Source organism: Colletotrichum chrysophilum (genome assembly GCF_026319265.1).
Source record: "Colletotrichum chrysophilum strain AFK26 chromosome Unknown scaffold_186, whole genome shotgun sequence".
Taxonomy (NCBI): Eukaryota; Fungi; Ascomycota; class Sordariomycetes; order Glomerellales; family Glomerellaceae; genus Colletotrichum; species Colletotrichum chrysophilum.
In genome coordinates this window covers 33,060-47,292 of record NW_026517473.1, presented here as the reverse complement: position 1 = coordinate 47,292, position 14,233 = coordinate 33,060, and the positions used below count along the sequence as shown (strand labels likewise).

At 52.8% G+C, this 14,233-nt stretch overlaps 3 protein-coding genes across 3 annotated transcripts; 1 reads left to right on the top strand and 2 right to left on the bottom strand.

Annotated features, from left to right (window-relative positions):
- Positions 1 to 3,034: 3,034 nt before the first annotated feature.
- On the bottom strand, positions 3,035 to 3,843 carry PSF2 (DNA replication protein psf2; the record flags this gene model as incomplete). Its single annotated transcript, XM_053185328.1, has 2 exons — positions 3,035 to 3,655; positions 3,730 to 3,843. The coding sequence occupies 2 exons, from the start codon at positions 3,841 to 3,843 to the stop codon at positions 3,035 to 3,037; spliced, it is 735 nt and encodes a 244-aa protein (XP_053030727.1).
- Positions 3,844 to 6,207: 2,364 nt separating this feature from the next.
- COL26b_012688 (uncharacterized protein) lies at positions 6,208 to 8,435 on the top strand (the record flags this gene model as incomplete). The annotated part of the gene is made up of 3 exons (XM_053185327.1): positions 6,208 to 6,932; positions 7,442 to 7,762; positions 7,826 to 8,435. 3 exons carry the CDS (start codon positions 6,208 to 6,210, stop codon positions 8,433 to 8,435), a joined length of 1,656 nt encoding a protein of 551 aa, XP_053030726.1.
- A 255-nt stretch (positions 8,436 to 8,690) lies between these two features.
- COL26b_012687 (uncharacterized protein) lies at positions 8,691 to 10,192 on the bottom strand (the record flags this gene model as incomplete). Its single annotated transcript, XM_053185326.1, has 4 exons — positions 8,691 to 9,287; positions 9,356 to 9,508; positions 9,565 to 9,993; positions 10,094 to 10,192. The coding sequence occupies 4 exons, from the start codon at positions 10,190 to 10,192 to the stop codon at positions 8,691 to 8,693; spliced, it is 1,278 nt and encodes a 425-aa protein (XP_053030725.1).
- Positions 10,193 to 14,233: the final 4,041 nt, after the last annotated feature.

Sequence of the window (14,233 nt, the reverse complement as noted above, 5' to 3'; positions counted from 1 at the left end):
AACTATTTCCTCGCATATGACCCCACGGACTGCCCCTTTCAAAGCGGGAACTCAAAGAACGAGAACATCAACAGAGAGCTGTGGCGGCCAAATCCGATTGATGAGCGGTTCCTCAGGTGGGTACGGAAGGGACCGTTGGTCTTTACGGATGACACCTGCGCACGCCTTCGAATGGCATTTGATGAGGTAAACGGCCCCAGTTTGATTCTGCCATCAATAACTTAAGAGACCGCCTGATTTTCCTGCGTCTCCGCGGCTATATTTCCTGCGCGCTGGATTACTCCTATCGAAAGCGATAGTAGCAATAGCGACGATGAGGACGAGGACGAGGACGAGCACGCCTATAACGATAACAATAGAAGCGATGACGACGACGATAGTAAAGTGATTAGAGTATAGTCACAGGAAAAGTACTTGTTCTATTGAGGACAGGAAAAACAGGCGGTCGCTAATTTAGCATGTCGCCATTCATAACTAACAAATTGAACAGTCAATCATCATGCTCTGTGATGTACAAGTCGTCACGGGCCTCGGAATTCTTATTAGCGGATTTGTCCTCTTGCGATGTGGTCTTGACGCTATTCACTGGCAAATAGCCGTCTTCCTAGCGTGGTTTTCTACTGTCACTCACCTTTCTGGACTAGAGGTTCTGCGGACTCATCTTAACACCTACGTCTGGTCAAAGCATCTCCGATTCTCACTTATGTCCCTTCTCCTGATCCTTCTCTTAGTGGGCATCGTACCCACTGGCTTCTTCAGCCTGCGGAACAGGAACTTTTCCTCGCCAGCTGTATGCTACTTTGACCTGAAATATGGCTTTTGGAGATTCAAGGAAACCTTGAGTCAAAGCGACTTCCCAGAGATGCAGCTGGAACGTACACCCGCATACCAGGCTATGGTGTACTCTATGGTCTTGCTTGTTCTCGGCTTTGGTACCCGATCTATGAAGTTGCTCCACCCGTTGTCTAGGACGTTCAAGCTCAATGTCAGACAACCGACGAGTCGTCGCGTAAGAAGACTTTTGACAGACTTTGCAAACACGCCGGCATCGTCGGAACGCAGGAAACTCCTCAAGATCGGACTCATCTTGAAACCTGCTCTGGCAGGGTTTTTCATGGTCAGACTGACCTCTGACTTTTTCAGCTCATCCCTATTTGAGGTTCGTGAATCAGAATATCCGAGTAATCGAGACGAATTGGCTGACAGTGGTCTCAACAACAAGGTCTATTGGCTCTGTGTAATCCTGGTCTGGGGGACTATCAAGGTTCTCGGTACCCGCAATGAGCTTCTTGGCCTCATCGTGACAGCCGTCGACGAAGATCAGCTCACGCTAGCTGAGGCAGAGAATCAGTGGACCTTCGGGCAAATACTGCCTGTAATCCTCCTATTCGGCCCGGTCTTCACGATATTCGGCACTTTTGTCCATCACATCACCAAGCCGGACTCTGCAGACTCTCAGCTCCGGCAACATGAAGTCTATTCGGATAGTGGGTTCAATGAGGCCGCTATATCCGGTACGACGGTAGCTCCCAGTCTCGTCACATCGTTCGAACAAGGGAGTATGAAAACACCATCGAAGAATGCGAGGCCCAAAGTGAACGTCGCCGACTCTCACGCGGGGTCGTACGACGCCGACGAGGCTTTCCATCAGGCTATCCCGCATCTTGAAAATTACAGGTGCGCTTCCTGGCTGCCCGTCTGCGCAGCCTTTCCGTTTCTGGGGCTGCTAGCAGCGGTGATGATGGCCTTTGCAGCGTCGTTCGTCTTCAACAATTACTTCAAGCCAGGCCTGACGCTGTACGATCTCTGGATAAGCGACCTCAACTTCGTCTGCAATCTGTTCATCAGCTACCCTTGCGCTTGCGCAACAACCATTCGATTGGGCCTGTGGATGGAAGGGGAATATCCCGCAAAGACTAAGCCCCGAGGATGGAGACAGTTTCTGTTCTTTTGGGCTTGCGCACTTATCTACTGTGCGGACTTTCTGCTAACGATGAGAAGGCCGCATATTTTTGAGCTTTCTCATCGGTGGCAGTCGATATCGCCGATTGGTGGGCTGATGGTCACTTTGTGCTTCTACACCTCCCACGCCGCCGTTGTGTTTCTGGGGACATTGAGAAATAATGTCAATGCAGCATGACTGAAACAGCTGTTGGGTTTTCTTACTGGTATCAAGAAGCACAAAAAGTCTTTTTCACTAAGCTTTTCATATTTATATCGTGAGCTAGCTCAATAGAACAACGTCGTATCTATATATCCGCAGTAAAGGTTGAAGTAATTTTTATGGGGAGGTGTTGCGGAGGGTGGGGTGAGGTGTTTAGCCCCTTTTTCGTCCCAGACGAATTTACGGAACTCTTTTCGACTCGCAAAAAGGCTGGCGAGGGAAACCTTGCGCAATCCCATCGACGAGAATCGCGCCCGTAATGAAGAGGAGAGTCTGTCTCGTGGCGTGGATTTGCTCGAGGTGAAGCTAGCCACGAAGCGAATCAGGCTTGGGAGAGGATGGAGGTATGGGCCAGGGTAGACAATGCACCGCCTGTAGACATAGGATAGGCCAAAGTCACATGGAACATATTCAGGGGCTTCGAATCATTGCCTCAGCATGGCTCTAATCGTTGGTATCATTGGTGGTTGCCCTATATATAGTTTGTCCGATGTCGAGTGCTCGGGCACGGGAATGTACACAGCCTCAAACCATATTTGAACCTCTATCGCGCAGAGCGACGACTTGATCCAAATAATGTGGCGGTAGGTCTGTTCCCTTTTGCGACCAATAACATATGTTAACGGCAATTGGGGCAGGAAGCGTGACTGGGACCGCAACAGGCAGCCAATTGCTGGGAGGCTTCGGAAGGCCTAACTGAAGAGGATGTCAGCATGAGGGTAACCCTTAGAGACACTAGCTCCATACCTGAACTATAGGCGCGCGTAGATGGTCGCATCCCTCAGGCGTACATATGCCGTGGCCGTTCGGACTTTTGCAAAAAGCAAGGCGCCGACTCTCTCGGACGAAGAGAGCATGCAACGCCGGGTATCATAGCATATCTTCGTCTTCATCATAATCGACACCGTCTCCACGCTCTTCCTCCTCCTCGCGTCTGCTAGCCTCAGCGCTCGCGCCAATCTTCCGTACGCCCTCTATGACGCCCAGGAAGAAGCCACGGCTCTCGGCCAGCTCCATCGCTCCCACTCCGCGCAGACTCATGACACCCGCAACCTCGGAAAGCTCTTCCGTGCTCTTTCTCAGCTTCGCGGATCGCACTTCTTGGAGGTCTCGGAGGAGTGACCTGACTTCGGAGGGGGCGGGTATATCGTCGATCGCGTGGGCTAGCAGCATCTCTGCGAGCTCGAACCAGTGGTATGGCAGGGCGTTTGGCGGTGCATCGGCGGTGCATGAAGGTAGGAACGGGGCGGAAAGCGTCTCTTCGCCGTATCGGCTGGCGTTTCCTAGCGCGTCGCCTCTGGCGGGCGGTGGCGGAGGGGGCGAGAAGGCATCGGGCTCGATTTTGGTTTCGTGGTGGACGATCTTGGCAAGCGACTGGGGATGGAGCCATGGCGGAGGGACAATGTTCGCTCGACGTTGTTTCTTGAGGAGGAGGGCGAGCCACATGGGCAGATCGGCGCGTGCCGGAGGTCGTAGGGCTGGTGTTGCACCCTGCAAGACGGAGTGACACGTCAGTAAAGGGATCGATCGTGACGCGTCGCGGGGGGGACAATGGAGGGGCTCACGCTTAGCAGGTCGATGCTTTCCAGGCGCTGGCGGGGCACAATTGTGACCAGTTCCATTTCGCAGAGGAAAGCAACTTCGGCGGGTACGAGACCCGACGGCAGAGGTAAGGCCATGGTCTCTGGCGGGAGATCTGTCGCGGGTGACGGAACGGACTCGATGATGTCGGGGACGGAGCTCAGGTTTGGCGGCGGTGCAAAGGCGCGTCAGGTCGGGTCCGCCGCGGCGGGGAGCGCGGAATCTGGAATGAACCGGCCCGCCCACGCCGTGAGGTGCCTGAGTGGTGGAGGTGGGGCAGGGTCTGGGCGTGGAATGGAAGGTGCACTGGGTGTGGGGTGCACCTTCCCTTGAGTGAAATTCACTTTCGCGCCTGGACATTTTGACAAGTCCACAGTCCATCTGCAGGCTCGGGCTGAGGTACGTACCGCGGTTTCGGAGTCGGGCTGCAAGGCCGAGCTCCACTTGTGTCCCGAAGCCCCACTCGAGGCCCGGCCCCTCCGTGCCGTTTACCAGGCAAGCGGGCAAGCAAGGCGTGGAGGAGGGAAGATACTGATAAGGCGGATAAGGTCGTCATGCGCAAAAAAAATCCCATTCTCTCCCAACTGGGGTCGCGTAAGTGTAAGGCTCAGGGGTAAGGTCCAGCTGAAATGTTGCCCTACTGGACGAGCTGATAGCCCTATTTGGACCTCGGCTTCATTAAAAAGCTGCGCGCCTGGACCAGTCCAGCATGGTTGGTTGCGTTCCAGACCCTGGATCTAGGCCCCCGGCGAATCGGCGCGACACGGCGAGATGCAGTATCGTGGCGATTGATGCACGTCGAGAGCACTCGGTTTCCAGCCTCCTCCTCTCATCCCGTGCTTTCGTGCATACGCAGGTTCGAACTCAATAATCGCGCCAAGGCACCGACACCGCGGATGAATACGGACAACAATACCTAGTCCTAGTCGTACCCAGCCCCCAAGACTTTTGTTTTTCTCGTCGGGGCTTCTCCGGTAGGCGTGCCCGGGAACAAGTACCTACATGCAATGCCGTTCCGCGCTAATCACCGTATGAGGCCACATCTTGAAGGATACGAGCCAATAACATGCTTGCTATCGAAGCGTTCCTCGCCGAGAAACATTATGTAATCCTCCTAATTGAGATCTCTGTGTCACTTCATCTACCAGGGAAAGGAAACCTGCTCTGGCTTAACGGTTGCGACTTGAATTGCCGATCTCACCCCCTTTGCCCACACAACACAACCTCACCGGTCGGGATTCTCCGACGTCTCGTCCCATTCAGAGTTCTCACGCGCGTTCCATCTCCACCGTTTAACCACACTGTACCGTATTCCTCATACGGTGACCCTTCTTGCATAGAACACCGGACCTGGAGCCGAAGCCCGGCAACCGCGGATTTTGTTCTCCTGTCTGTGATGAATTGATCTGTGCTGCCCAAGAGCCTCGCCTCGCCTCGCCTAACCCCCGTGACGGTGACCTTCACCAACAGCCGCAGTTCGTCACAGAAGAGTCGTATTCGAATCTCGATACAGACGAACGTCTTGGCTGTGTCCGAGTCATTGATGACGAATCACTCCGTTCTCCCCGACATCTCGTCCGAACGCTAGGTGCCTACCCCGGCTCGGAGCCTGGAATCAGGGAGGAAGAGAAAGAGAGAAGGGGAACTGCAAGGATCTCTAGGGCCCAGCCAGGCTACACCACCACCACTTACGCTGCTGTCTGTGTGTGTTTTCCAAGGCCACAAGTCCCAAACGGCCGTACCCCACCGTCATCCAAGAAGCACGCATCCTGCTTCTCAAGCACACACTTGCTTGAGGGGGAGGGTCTGGTGGCGCATCCAGTATCCGCCAGCTTGGCCGCGGCCGCCCTCATTGGGACTTGCACTTCTGCAGGAAAGGCGGTGGCCCAGACGTGGTGTCCTTTCCTTGGGCTGCTGCGAGACTCGGGTGGAGTGTTTTCAGCTGGCATTGCCCATCAACACCGCATTCTTCCTTCTTCATACCACCAGTGACCACGCGTGGCGGCCCGATCCTGCCTCCAACTGACGGGGTCGGCAGTTCCTGACGGGCAGCCACGCACTGTCTTAGGGGCATAATTCCATTGTGGAGCTCTCCATGTTCACCTACAGTGGTGTTTCGGGCATGACACCGCAGACTCTGGCCGGTCATCGAGCCCTGCCGTTGTCCACCGTTGTCCACGGTCTGCAACCTCTTTCCGCGGGGATCTTCTGCCCAGAAAGCCCTATTGATCAGAAGAGGAAGTCCGCCTGCGGCGCCAGACAAGAGTCTTCTAGGGCTCTGGCGCCGCATTATCTCTCCCAAATCAGGGTTGCTTCTTCGTCGAATTTTCTCCACCGGCCGCAGCCCACCCCCTAACGGACGGCCAGCCCTACCAACAACCTCTTGGAGGGTTTTGTCAGCCGCTCGTCGGAGCAGATTGTCTGCCTTTTTCTGCTTTTAAGCTTGAGGCAAACTCTCGACCATGGCAACGCCCTCCACGAAGGACAACTTGGCCCCTCAACCGGAATTTGGTAAGATCCTGTTCAACAAGCCGTGCAGTACGTGCCGCCGCCGCAAAGTGAAATGCGACAGGCAACTGCCATGTGGAACTTGCGGTAAGAACGGCACGGCCGCAACCTGCACTTACGATGTTCCGCGAGAGGGCACCCCCGAGAGCCAACAGCGGCTCCAGGAGAGGGTGGCCCGTCTCGAGAGAGAGATTGAGGAGCTGAAGGGGATGGCTGCACGCGGTGAACCGTTAAGGCCTCCGAAGATTCCGCTGCTATCGACAACTCCATCAAGCTTCAGCGAGTACAACAGCATCGAAGAGTCCATGGCCGGCGACCCCGGAATCCAGGTTGACGACGAAAACGTCTCTTTCTATCTCGGACCGAATTATTGGCTCAACATCCAAGAGTATAACTACGAACCTCGCCATCTCTACCGTATCGAGTCCGACAAGACCGGCAAGAATCCGGATAGTCCTACTGCTTGGCCAATTGGTAGGAACCCAGCACTGCCGGATATGTCCCATTTCCACCTCGATCCCGAGAAAGAAGACATCTTGACCGACCTCTTTTTTGCACATGTCGAGCCGTTTATCCGGATGTCCCACAATGCTTACTGGAGGCAGCAAATCACGGATTTCCGAGTTGGTGTCAGCAAAATTCCGGTGGACGTAGAAGCGGCAATGTTTACTACTCAAGCGTTGACTGTAGCCGCGTTACCCGCAGTGGTGATTCAAGAAAAGCTTGGGAAGGCAAAAGAAGACGTTCTGCGGCACCTGCAGGAGGCTTCACAACTCGCATTAGAGCGGGCAGATATTCTGCGCAGCAGGAAACTACTTGCATTCATCGCCTTGCTTTATCATATCGTAGGTCGACTGCTTTTGGATATCTCAGGGCTTGTTGCGGCAAGAGAAAGGATGTATGCTGACATGTATAGCAAATGAAATTCATCACTGGTGATGGAGAAATTGCGGTCTCTCTCCTTGGCTTGGCTGGTCGTTTTGGGACTCGAATAGGGCTGCATCGCGACCCAGGTCATTATCCGACATACACACCTTGGGTCACAAACATGCGGCGACGGATATGGGGGCATTTCGAGCTCCTGGACAATCCAGTGTACAACCTCGAAGGAGCTGATTCTGGTCTGCCGTTTATCTCCGATACCCAGCCTGCAACGAACGCAAACGACAGTCAGTGGGTTCCTACTAGATTCGCCAAACCCAGTTCTGCCCCATCAGACCAAGAGGGAATTACAGATATGTCCTTTGTCCTGGTGCGTCAGTGCTTGATGAAGACCATGCAGTCCATCGCACGAAGGAGGACCGGTTCCAGTCCAGAAGAGCTCGGCCGGATTGTCGAGCAGACGGAGAATTTCTTGACGACCAAGTTCATGAGTCATGTCGTTGCCGCAAACCCGAGCCATGCGATCATGCTGTCATACTACAAGGGCTCAATGAAGAGCATGAGACTTCTGATCCATCAACTTCACGCACAGCGTACGTTTGGCCCGGAGCCCGATTATCGGGCGAAGTAAGATCGAAAGCCTTTCCTTCATGTTCAGATCTAGGTTACTAACATTGTGCTGCCTCTCAGGTACTACCAGGAATGTGTCGAAATCCTAGAAGAGATGGAGCGTGGAGAAAACATCGCACTGCAGAACCACTGGGGATGGCTTTACCGATGGCCAACAACGCCCTGTTTGATCTACAATGTACTCATTGGTCTGCGCGATCAATCAAATCATCCAATTACGGACCGAGCCTGGCGGCAAATCAACGTGGTGTTCCGGAGGCACAACAACGAAGACATTAGCATGCGGAAGTTTGCTGCTTGGCGAGTTATCGAGGAGCTCTGTGAGGAGGCGATTCACTACCACAAGCAACGATCTCACCAGGGAGCATGGTACACGCACAGGCTTGACGCATTAGGGCCGACAAGTACAGCAAAAGGAAAGGAAACACTATCACTGGAGAACGCGACGGTCGATGATATTCTAGGGGACGTACGGATGTTTGGGCAGCCGAGTGCATCCCACACGGCCGTCATGGGTGGCCCGGGCTACTTTGCGGCCCAACCAGTTCTGCAACCTATGAGCTTTACATCCTGGGGCCAACCCCCTCAGGCCACTGTTCCGTCACAATATCCCACAAACGCGGATTCTGACGACGAGGAAGAGGACGACGACGATGATGAAGAGATGTAACGACGGCAGGGCGGACCAAAAAAGGGGATTAGGTGTTGAGGTTATTACTATGTGGGCTATCTTATGAGTTGCGACGGTGCTAGTCCATCGCGCAACATTGACAACGTGTCTATTACGACTAGAAAAAGAACGACCAATAGAAGAGGAGGAAAAGGGCAGCACAGCCAATGATGACTTGAGTTTCAGCTCGTCAATGCTTACTGGGCCGGTGAGTCCTGGAGTTCCCAAAGGCCCAACCATCTGGAGAACTCAAAATTAGTTGAAATCAAAGCAACTCAGAGACATGCTCAACTCACATTGACTAGCGACGTAGATGTCGATGTTCAGCTCGTCGGCCCAAGACCAGACCAAATTGGGGTTCTTGAGGAATGCTCTGCCAACAAGAACAGCATCCGCTTGCCCGTCGGCGAGAATCTCGCTGGCTTCCTTTCCGGTTGAGATGCCACCAACAGACCCAACGAGTGTCGAGGTTCCCTCAACAGCCTTCTTGACAGCCGCAGCCAAGTGAGCCTGATACTTGGGTCCGAACTCAACCTTCATCCTCGCGTCAAGCGCGCCGGCGGAGATATCGAGGAAATCAACACCCTTGTCCGCGAGGATCTTGGCAAGCCTCGTGGCTTGGGTGATTTCCCATTGGGGGATCGACGGATCGTGTTCCAAGTAGTCGGTAGCCGCTAGCCGAACAAGGAGAGGGTAGTCCTCGGGGACGTTGGCGCGGGTCAGCTCGGTTAACTCGACCATGAGACGGATACGGTTCTCGAAGCTGCCGCCGTATGTGTCGGTCCTGTGGTTGGAGGCTGGGGACAGGAACTGATTGATGAGGTAACCGTGGGCGGCGTGGATCTCGATGGTCTTTGTGTGTGGGAGCCGGGTTAGTCCGAGACATGGTGTTGGATGCAATCATCATGGACTTGACTTACATCGTAGCCGATTCTCACGGCACGCTTAACGGCCTCAACCCACTTGGTCTTGAACGTCTCAATCTCCTCGAGGGTCATCTCCTTAGGCACGTACGTCGCATTGGAGTATGCCTCTGCAGACGGGGCATAGACAGTCTCAGGCCATCCCCGTGCCTACACCAACATCAGTCTCATCACAACACCCACTCTCGCGTGACGTTGTCTCATACCTTTTCGCTAGCGACGGCCTTCCGGTCCACCCACGGCGCGATAGTGCTCGCCTTCCGTCCCGCATGCCCAATCTGCGCGCCGATGAAGGCCCCCTGGCTGTGCACAAAGTCAATGACCTCCCTGGCGGCTTCGACATGTGAATCGCTCCACAGCCCCAAATCCTCGGGAGAGATCCGGCCCTCGGGCACGACGCTCTGCACCTCTGTCAGGACGAGGCCCGCGCCGCGCACCGCATAGCCGCCCAGGTGCGTCTTGTGCCACGGCGTCATGTGCCCATCGTCCGCGGAGTACTGGCACATGGGCGAGACGAAGATGCGGTTGTGCAGGGTGAGCCCGCGCAGCGTCAGCGGGGAGAAGAGCGTGCCGGAGGGCTGGGGATCCCTGGCGGTGCCGGCGGCCGGGTGCTGGATCGGGGTGAAGTACGGAACCTTTGGTCCGGGGGGTGTTAGCAGTAAACGAGGCTAGTGGAGCAAAACGACCGTTTGGCAGAAGCTCTTGTGCAGCAGCAGCAGCAGCAGCATTACATACATTCGCGGCCCCCTCATTGATGAGATCGGTCTTGGAGATTTGCAGGGCGCCAGCAACCGGAGCTTGGCCCGCGGCCTGGGGAGCTTCGATCTTCGTCATTGCGTGAGTGGCGCGTGTGTGGGGGTGCAGGTGCTACTATTTCAGACGGAGATTTGGATTGGATGGTTTAAGCTTGAATTGTGCTGTTGGTCGTGATAATTCCCGAGACAATGCGAGTTGCTCGTATTTCTAGGAGACATGCAGCAAGAGGCATTCGGCGAAAACGGCGAGACCTTATATGAACTGTCCATCTGCGTTTGTGTTACCATCACGACAGAGAGAGACACCACGCACGCGGCCTCGAGTTGAGCCGCACGGAGCTGAATAATCGCATCTAACGCCGACATCTTTGAAATGTCGGCGTTCTGTTTGGTCATCGGGCGAATTCAATTGCAGAAAATGCCGATGACGCCACGAGCGCGCGCTCGGGTTGACATTCCTCCTCTTCTCGCTACACTGCTTCTGGAATGGTTCCAAAAAGAGTACACGGGCTGATTACATACGCGAGCGCAAGTGCTGACCGTATTATTACAGCGCCCTATGTATCTCTGATATGTCCAACATAAGGCGCAGCTACATATCCCGAGTGGTACATTCTTATGCAAGCAAACGCCGTCGCGTTTTGAATGTCAGACCTGATTACTCACAGTGAGTGAGTAGCAAAAGCCGCAAAGGTGCACAAGGCCGCAACGGGTAATCCGAATAGCGAGATCTGCAACCGAGCAGCAGACGCGAACGCGAGGTTTGACTATGTCTTTGCGGAGGCGCGATGCGAGCCCAACGCGAGCCGTCCTGCAGCAGACGTCCTGTGGCCTGGGGATGGGGCGTCGCACAAAGTTCAAAATGGCATTTGACAGCACGCCATGCATCACTATTGTAACTTGCTCATGACTGGCTTGTGTTGTGTTCTTATGCCGGTGTACGAATATTCGTACACCGACCGTAATGTATTGTGCATGCAGAGTCGGGAAGATATCCGGTCCTCCTACGGAAAGTGTCCGCTGTATGAAACCCTGCAGGCGGACGGGCGAATGTTTATGTTTCGCGCGGCTCGGTGGTTCGCCGTCTCGCCGACGTACCATGGTGGGGAGGATGCGGGAAGATGGTCCGGTTGCCGACCCTGGCTTGGCTGGAGGCGTTGAAGCGGGGCGTCCACAGTGTCTCAGACCCTACCCGGGCGAGAGAAACAGGGAGCCGGGGCCGTGATAAGGTTGTATCGGCACGTCTACGGTTCTTGGCCATGGACATTTTGCAGCTCTCCAGCTCGCGTCAATATCGACAGTGGGATCCTATTCCCGCGGATTATGCTGCCTGGGCAGCATTTAATGGTATCAGAACGTTGCAACAGTGAGGGAAACGGTTGTTCAAAAGAACATGACAAGATTTTGTACGTAAAGATAACGGAAGACAACATGTTGACATGGTCAAGGGGACTGGAACAACTGATAAAATTTAACAGTTGTTAAAACTCATCAACATTTCGATGTTATTCACTTCCCGCGGAGTTCTGTTGAAAACCAGCTTACGTAAAGACAATGCAAATCACATATTTCATACACTAGTCGAATAGTCTATTCCATCCATTATTAATGAAACGGTGAGCTGAAAAGTATAAAGTTGCAAGGTTGCAACGAACCTGTGGGACGGCGCCTACGCAACCCCGGTTGGGACTTCCGCAAGACAAGGAATAGCCAACAAGAGTTGCATCCCGTCAACTGCTCAATCAAGTCGGTACATCCCCCGTACGTGGCACGACTAAGCAGTAGTTATCCCGAGAGATCAAAACCCTCTTAGCTTTCCACAAGATTTACAGCTAATTAAGTCAGTGAAAATGGTCATTATATTGTTGACCTATCGATGTACTGGCGAAGTTCAGTGATTGGTAACATCAGGTGTCTGTTACATATGTCAAAACTATGACCTCGATCCCTCTAAGCTTGAAGCAACGCGAACATGGGCGGTCAAAGAGAAGAATCAGCTCGTTAACATGGAATATACCAAGTAAAATACGGTCATCTGAGCCCCTAGAATTTAAGCACTCGACATTCTAGCGGCTTAGAAGCCTTATGAACTGTGCCAGGAAAATATACTATGCTCGCTATTAATTTTCTGACAAACAGGTATGCTGTCGAGCTCCAATGCAGCGAGAGTTCCCATGGGTTTTCAATTGCAGCAAACATGTTTGGATGACCTTTCCTGGGGTTATGACACCGTAAAAACCGTATGACGTGAGCGTCTGAGCCGTAGACCGAGTTCAAACAAGTTCAATGACACGATGCTTCGGGATGCCTTTGTTAATAGTGTTAATTGAGTCTGAGAAGATGGAGAGTCCCTTGCGATATCAAGGCTTTAGCTAGCTGTTTGTAAAATGTGATGCTGCCCCGTGATGGGCGAGATGTACATGACGTGTATGTGAAGGAAAAATTGGGGAGAGCTTCCGGCAGAGACTGGCCGAATTACAGTGTTGCGCATTTAGAGTGAGTCTTTTCTCTTTGAAGGCTTGAGCCCTGGGAGCTCTAGATGCTTTGAAGCATAAGTAGTTTTAAACCTTTACGACAGCAGGCCTTAAAGACAGTGGGGTGAGGATTGCAATATTTGAAGAGACGCGCTGTATACCCTAACGATGAAGACATTCCATTTGCATAATAGCGAAGCTTGAGAAATAAACGACGGAAGCGGCAAAGTGTAGATTTCAGTGCGCCAAAGATCTAGCCAATGAGACGAGAACATGTCCAAAATAGAGCGACGAGGCAACAATAAAACCCGAGTACGACGCGAATTGAATCCACTCAAGGGCCGAAATGGGAAATGGAAACGCCAATAGGAAATGAACGATGTATATGGTCCCACAAAGCCAGAAGAAACCAAATTTCCGCCATCCACCGCTCAGATTCATTCCAAGACCGAATTGGATGGTAGTTGTGCAAGCGCAAGGGTAGCTAATCAATAGAATATAGATCATGTTGTATTCTCCGATCCATACCTCATATAGAGTCCATTGTGGTTCAAACCCCCCGTAAAAGTTGAAGACTGCCGCAAAAAGCACCATAGTAGCGGCGACAATGCTCAAAAATGGGACTGCCACACAAATTGGGAGCCATTGAGCGTTGCTGTAATCTTTCAGATGCATCAGATCCATTTCGCTGGGATTTGAGATGGGATTCGCCGCTGCACCAGGAGGAGGAGGTGGCTCGAGTAGGTCTAAGCCTTCTTGTGTGGTAACTTCAAGTGAGTCAAATGATATGCTCTCGGCCGTTCCGCTGTATAATTGAGTCTGGCGTCCAGTTACAATCGTACCAATGATGTACGCCTCTCTGCCGTAGCGTCTTGCAGGATTTGATGTCGTTTTGGTCATATTAGAAGCGAAAATACCGACCATGGCAAAGAGTGGACCAAGCAAGAGAAATACAGGCAGAATTTGGCCGAATGTCCACTGCTCCTCTTCCAATGCGACTTCCGGGCTCTTTAAGCGTATCGTATTTCGAGCGGCCAAGACTTTGACGGTTCCCCAAAGCAAAATGACAAATAACCAGTAAACCTTGCAGTTTTTCCATGTCAGTCACGAGTTCTATGGCATTAGTTGGAAAAGCCTCGGAAAAAATCATACCTCAAAGATGATTGAGCCAAATAGATCGCAACTCAACCGCACCATCAGAAACGTGGCCAAAGCAGGTCTTGTGACAATGCTCATTTTCAATCTGTCTCTCCAGCCGAGAGACATGATGGACCTTGGTTTTCCAAGTCGTAGTGAAGTCTTCTGTGCTAGCCTGCTTATTGGACTTCTTATCTGTACCCTGAATGCTGTAGACAGAGGCCGAAATAGTTTGAAAGATCGGGAAACAAATCCAAAGATGAGAAGTATGACGGACATGGCCATAGCCTGCTATTCTGAAGTTGTTTTGACGGGGCCACGAGATTCCCACGGCTTATTAACCGTAACCCCATGTCGCCAGTAGCCGTAACTTTGATTGAAGTAGCATATGGCCTGTGATGAAAAGTTGGCGCTATTGAAAAACCCAGTTGGTAGCAGTCCCACAACGACTAACACTAAAAGGGCCAACATCAGAGAAACCCGGACGTATTTTGCCCATGGAGTGGTAC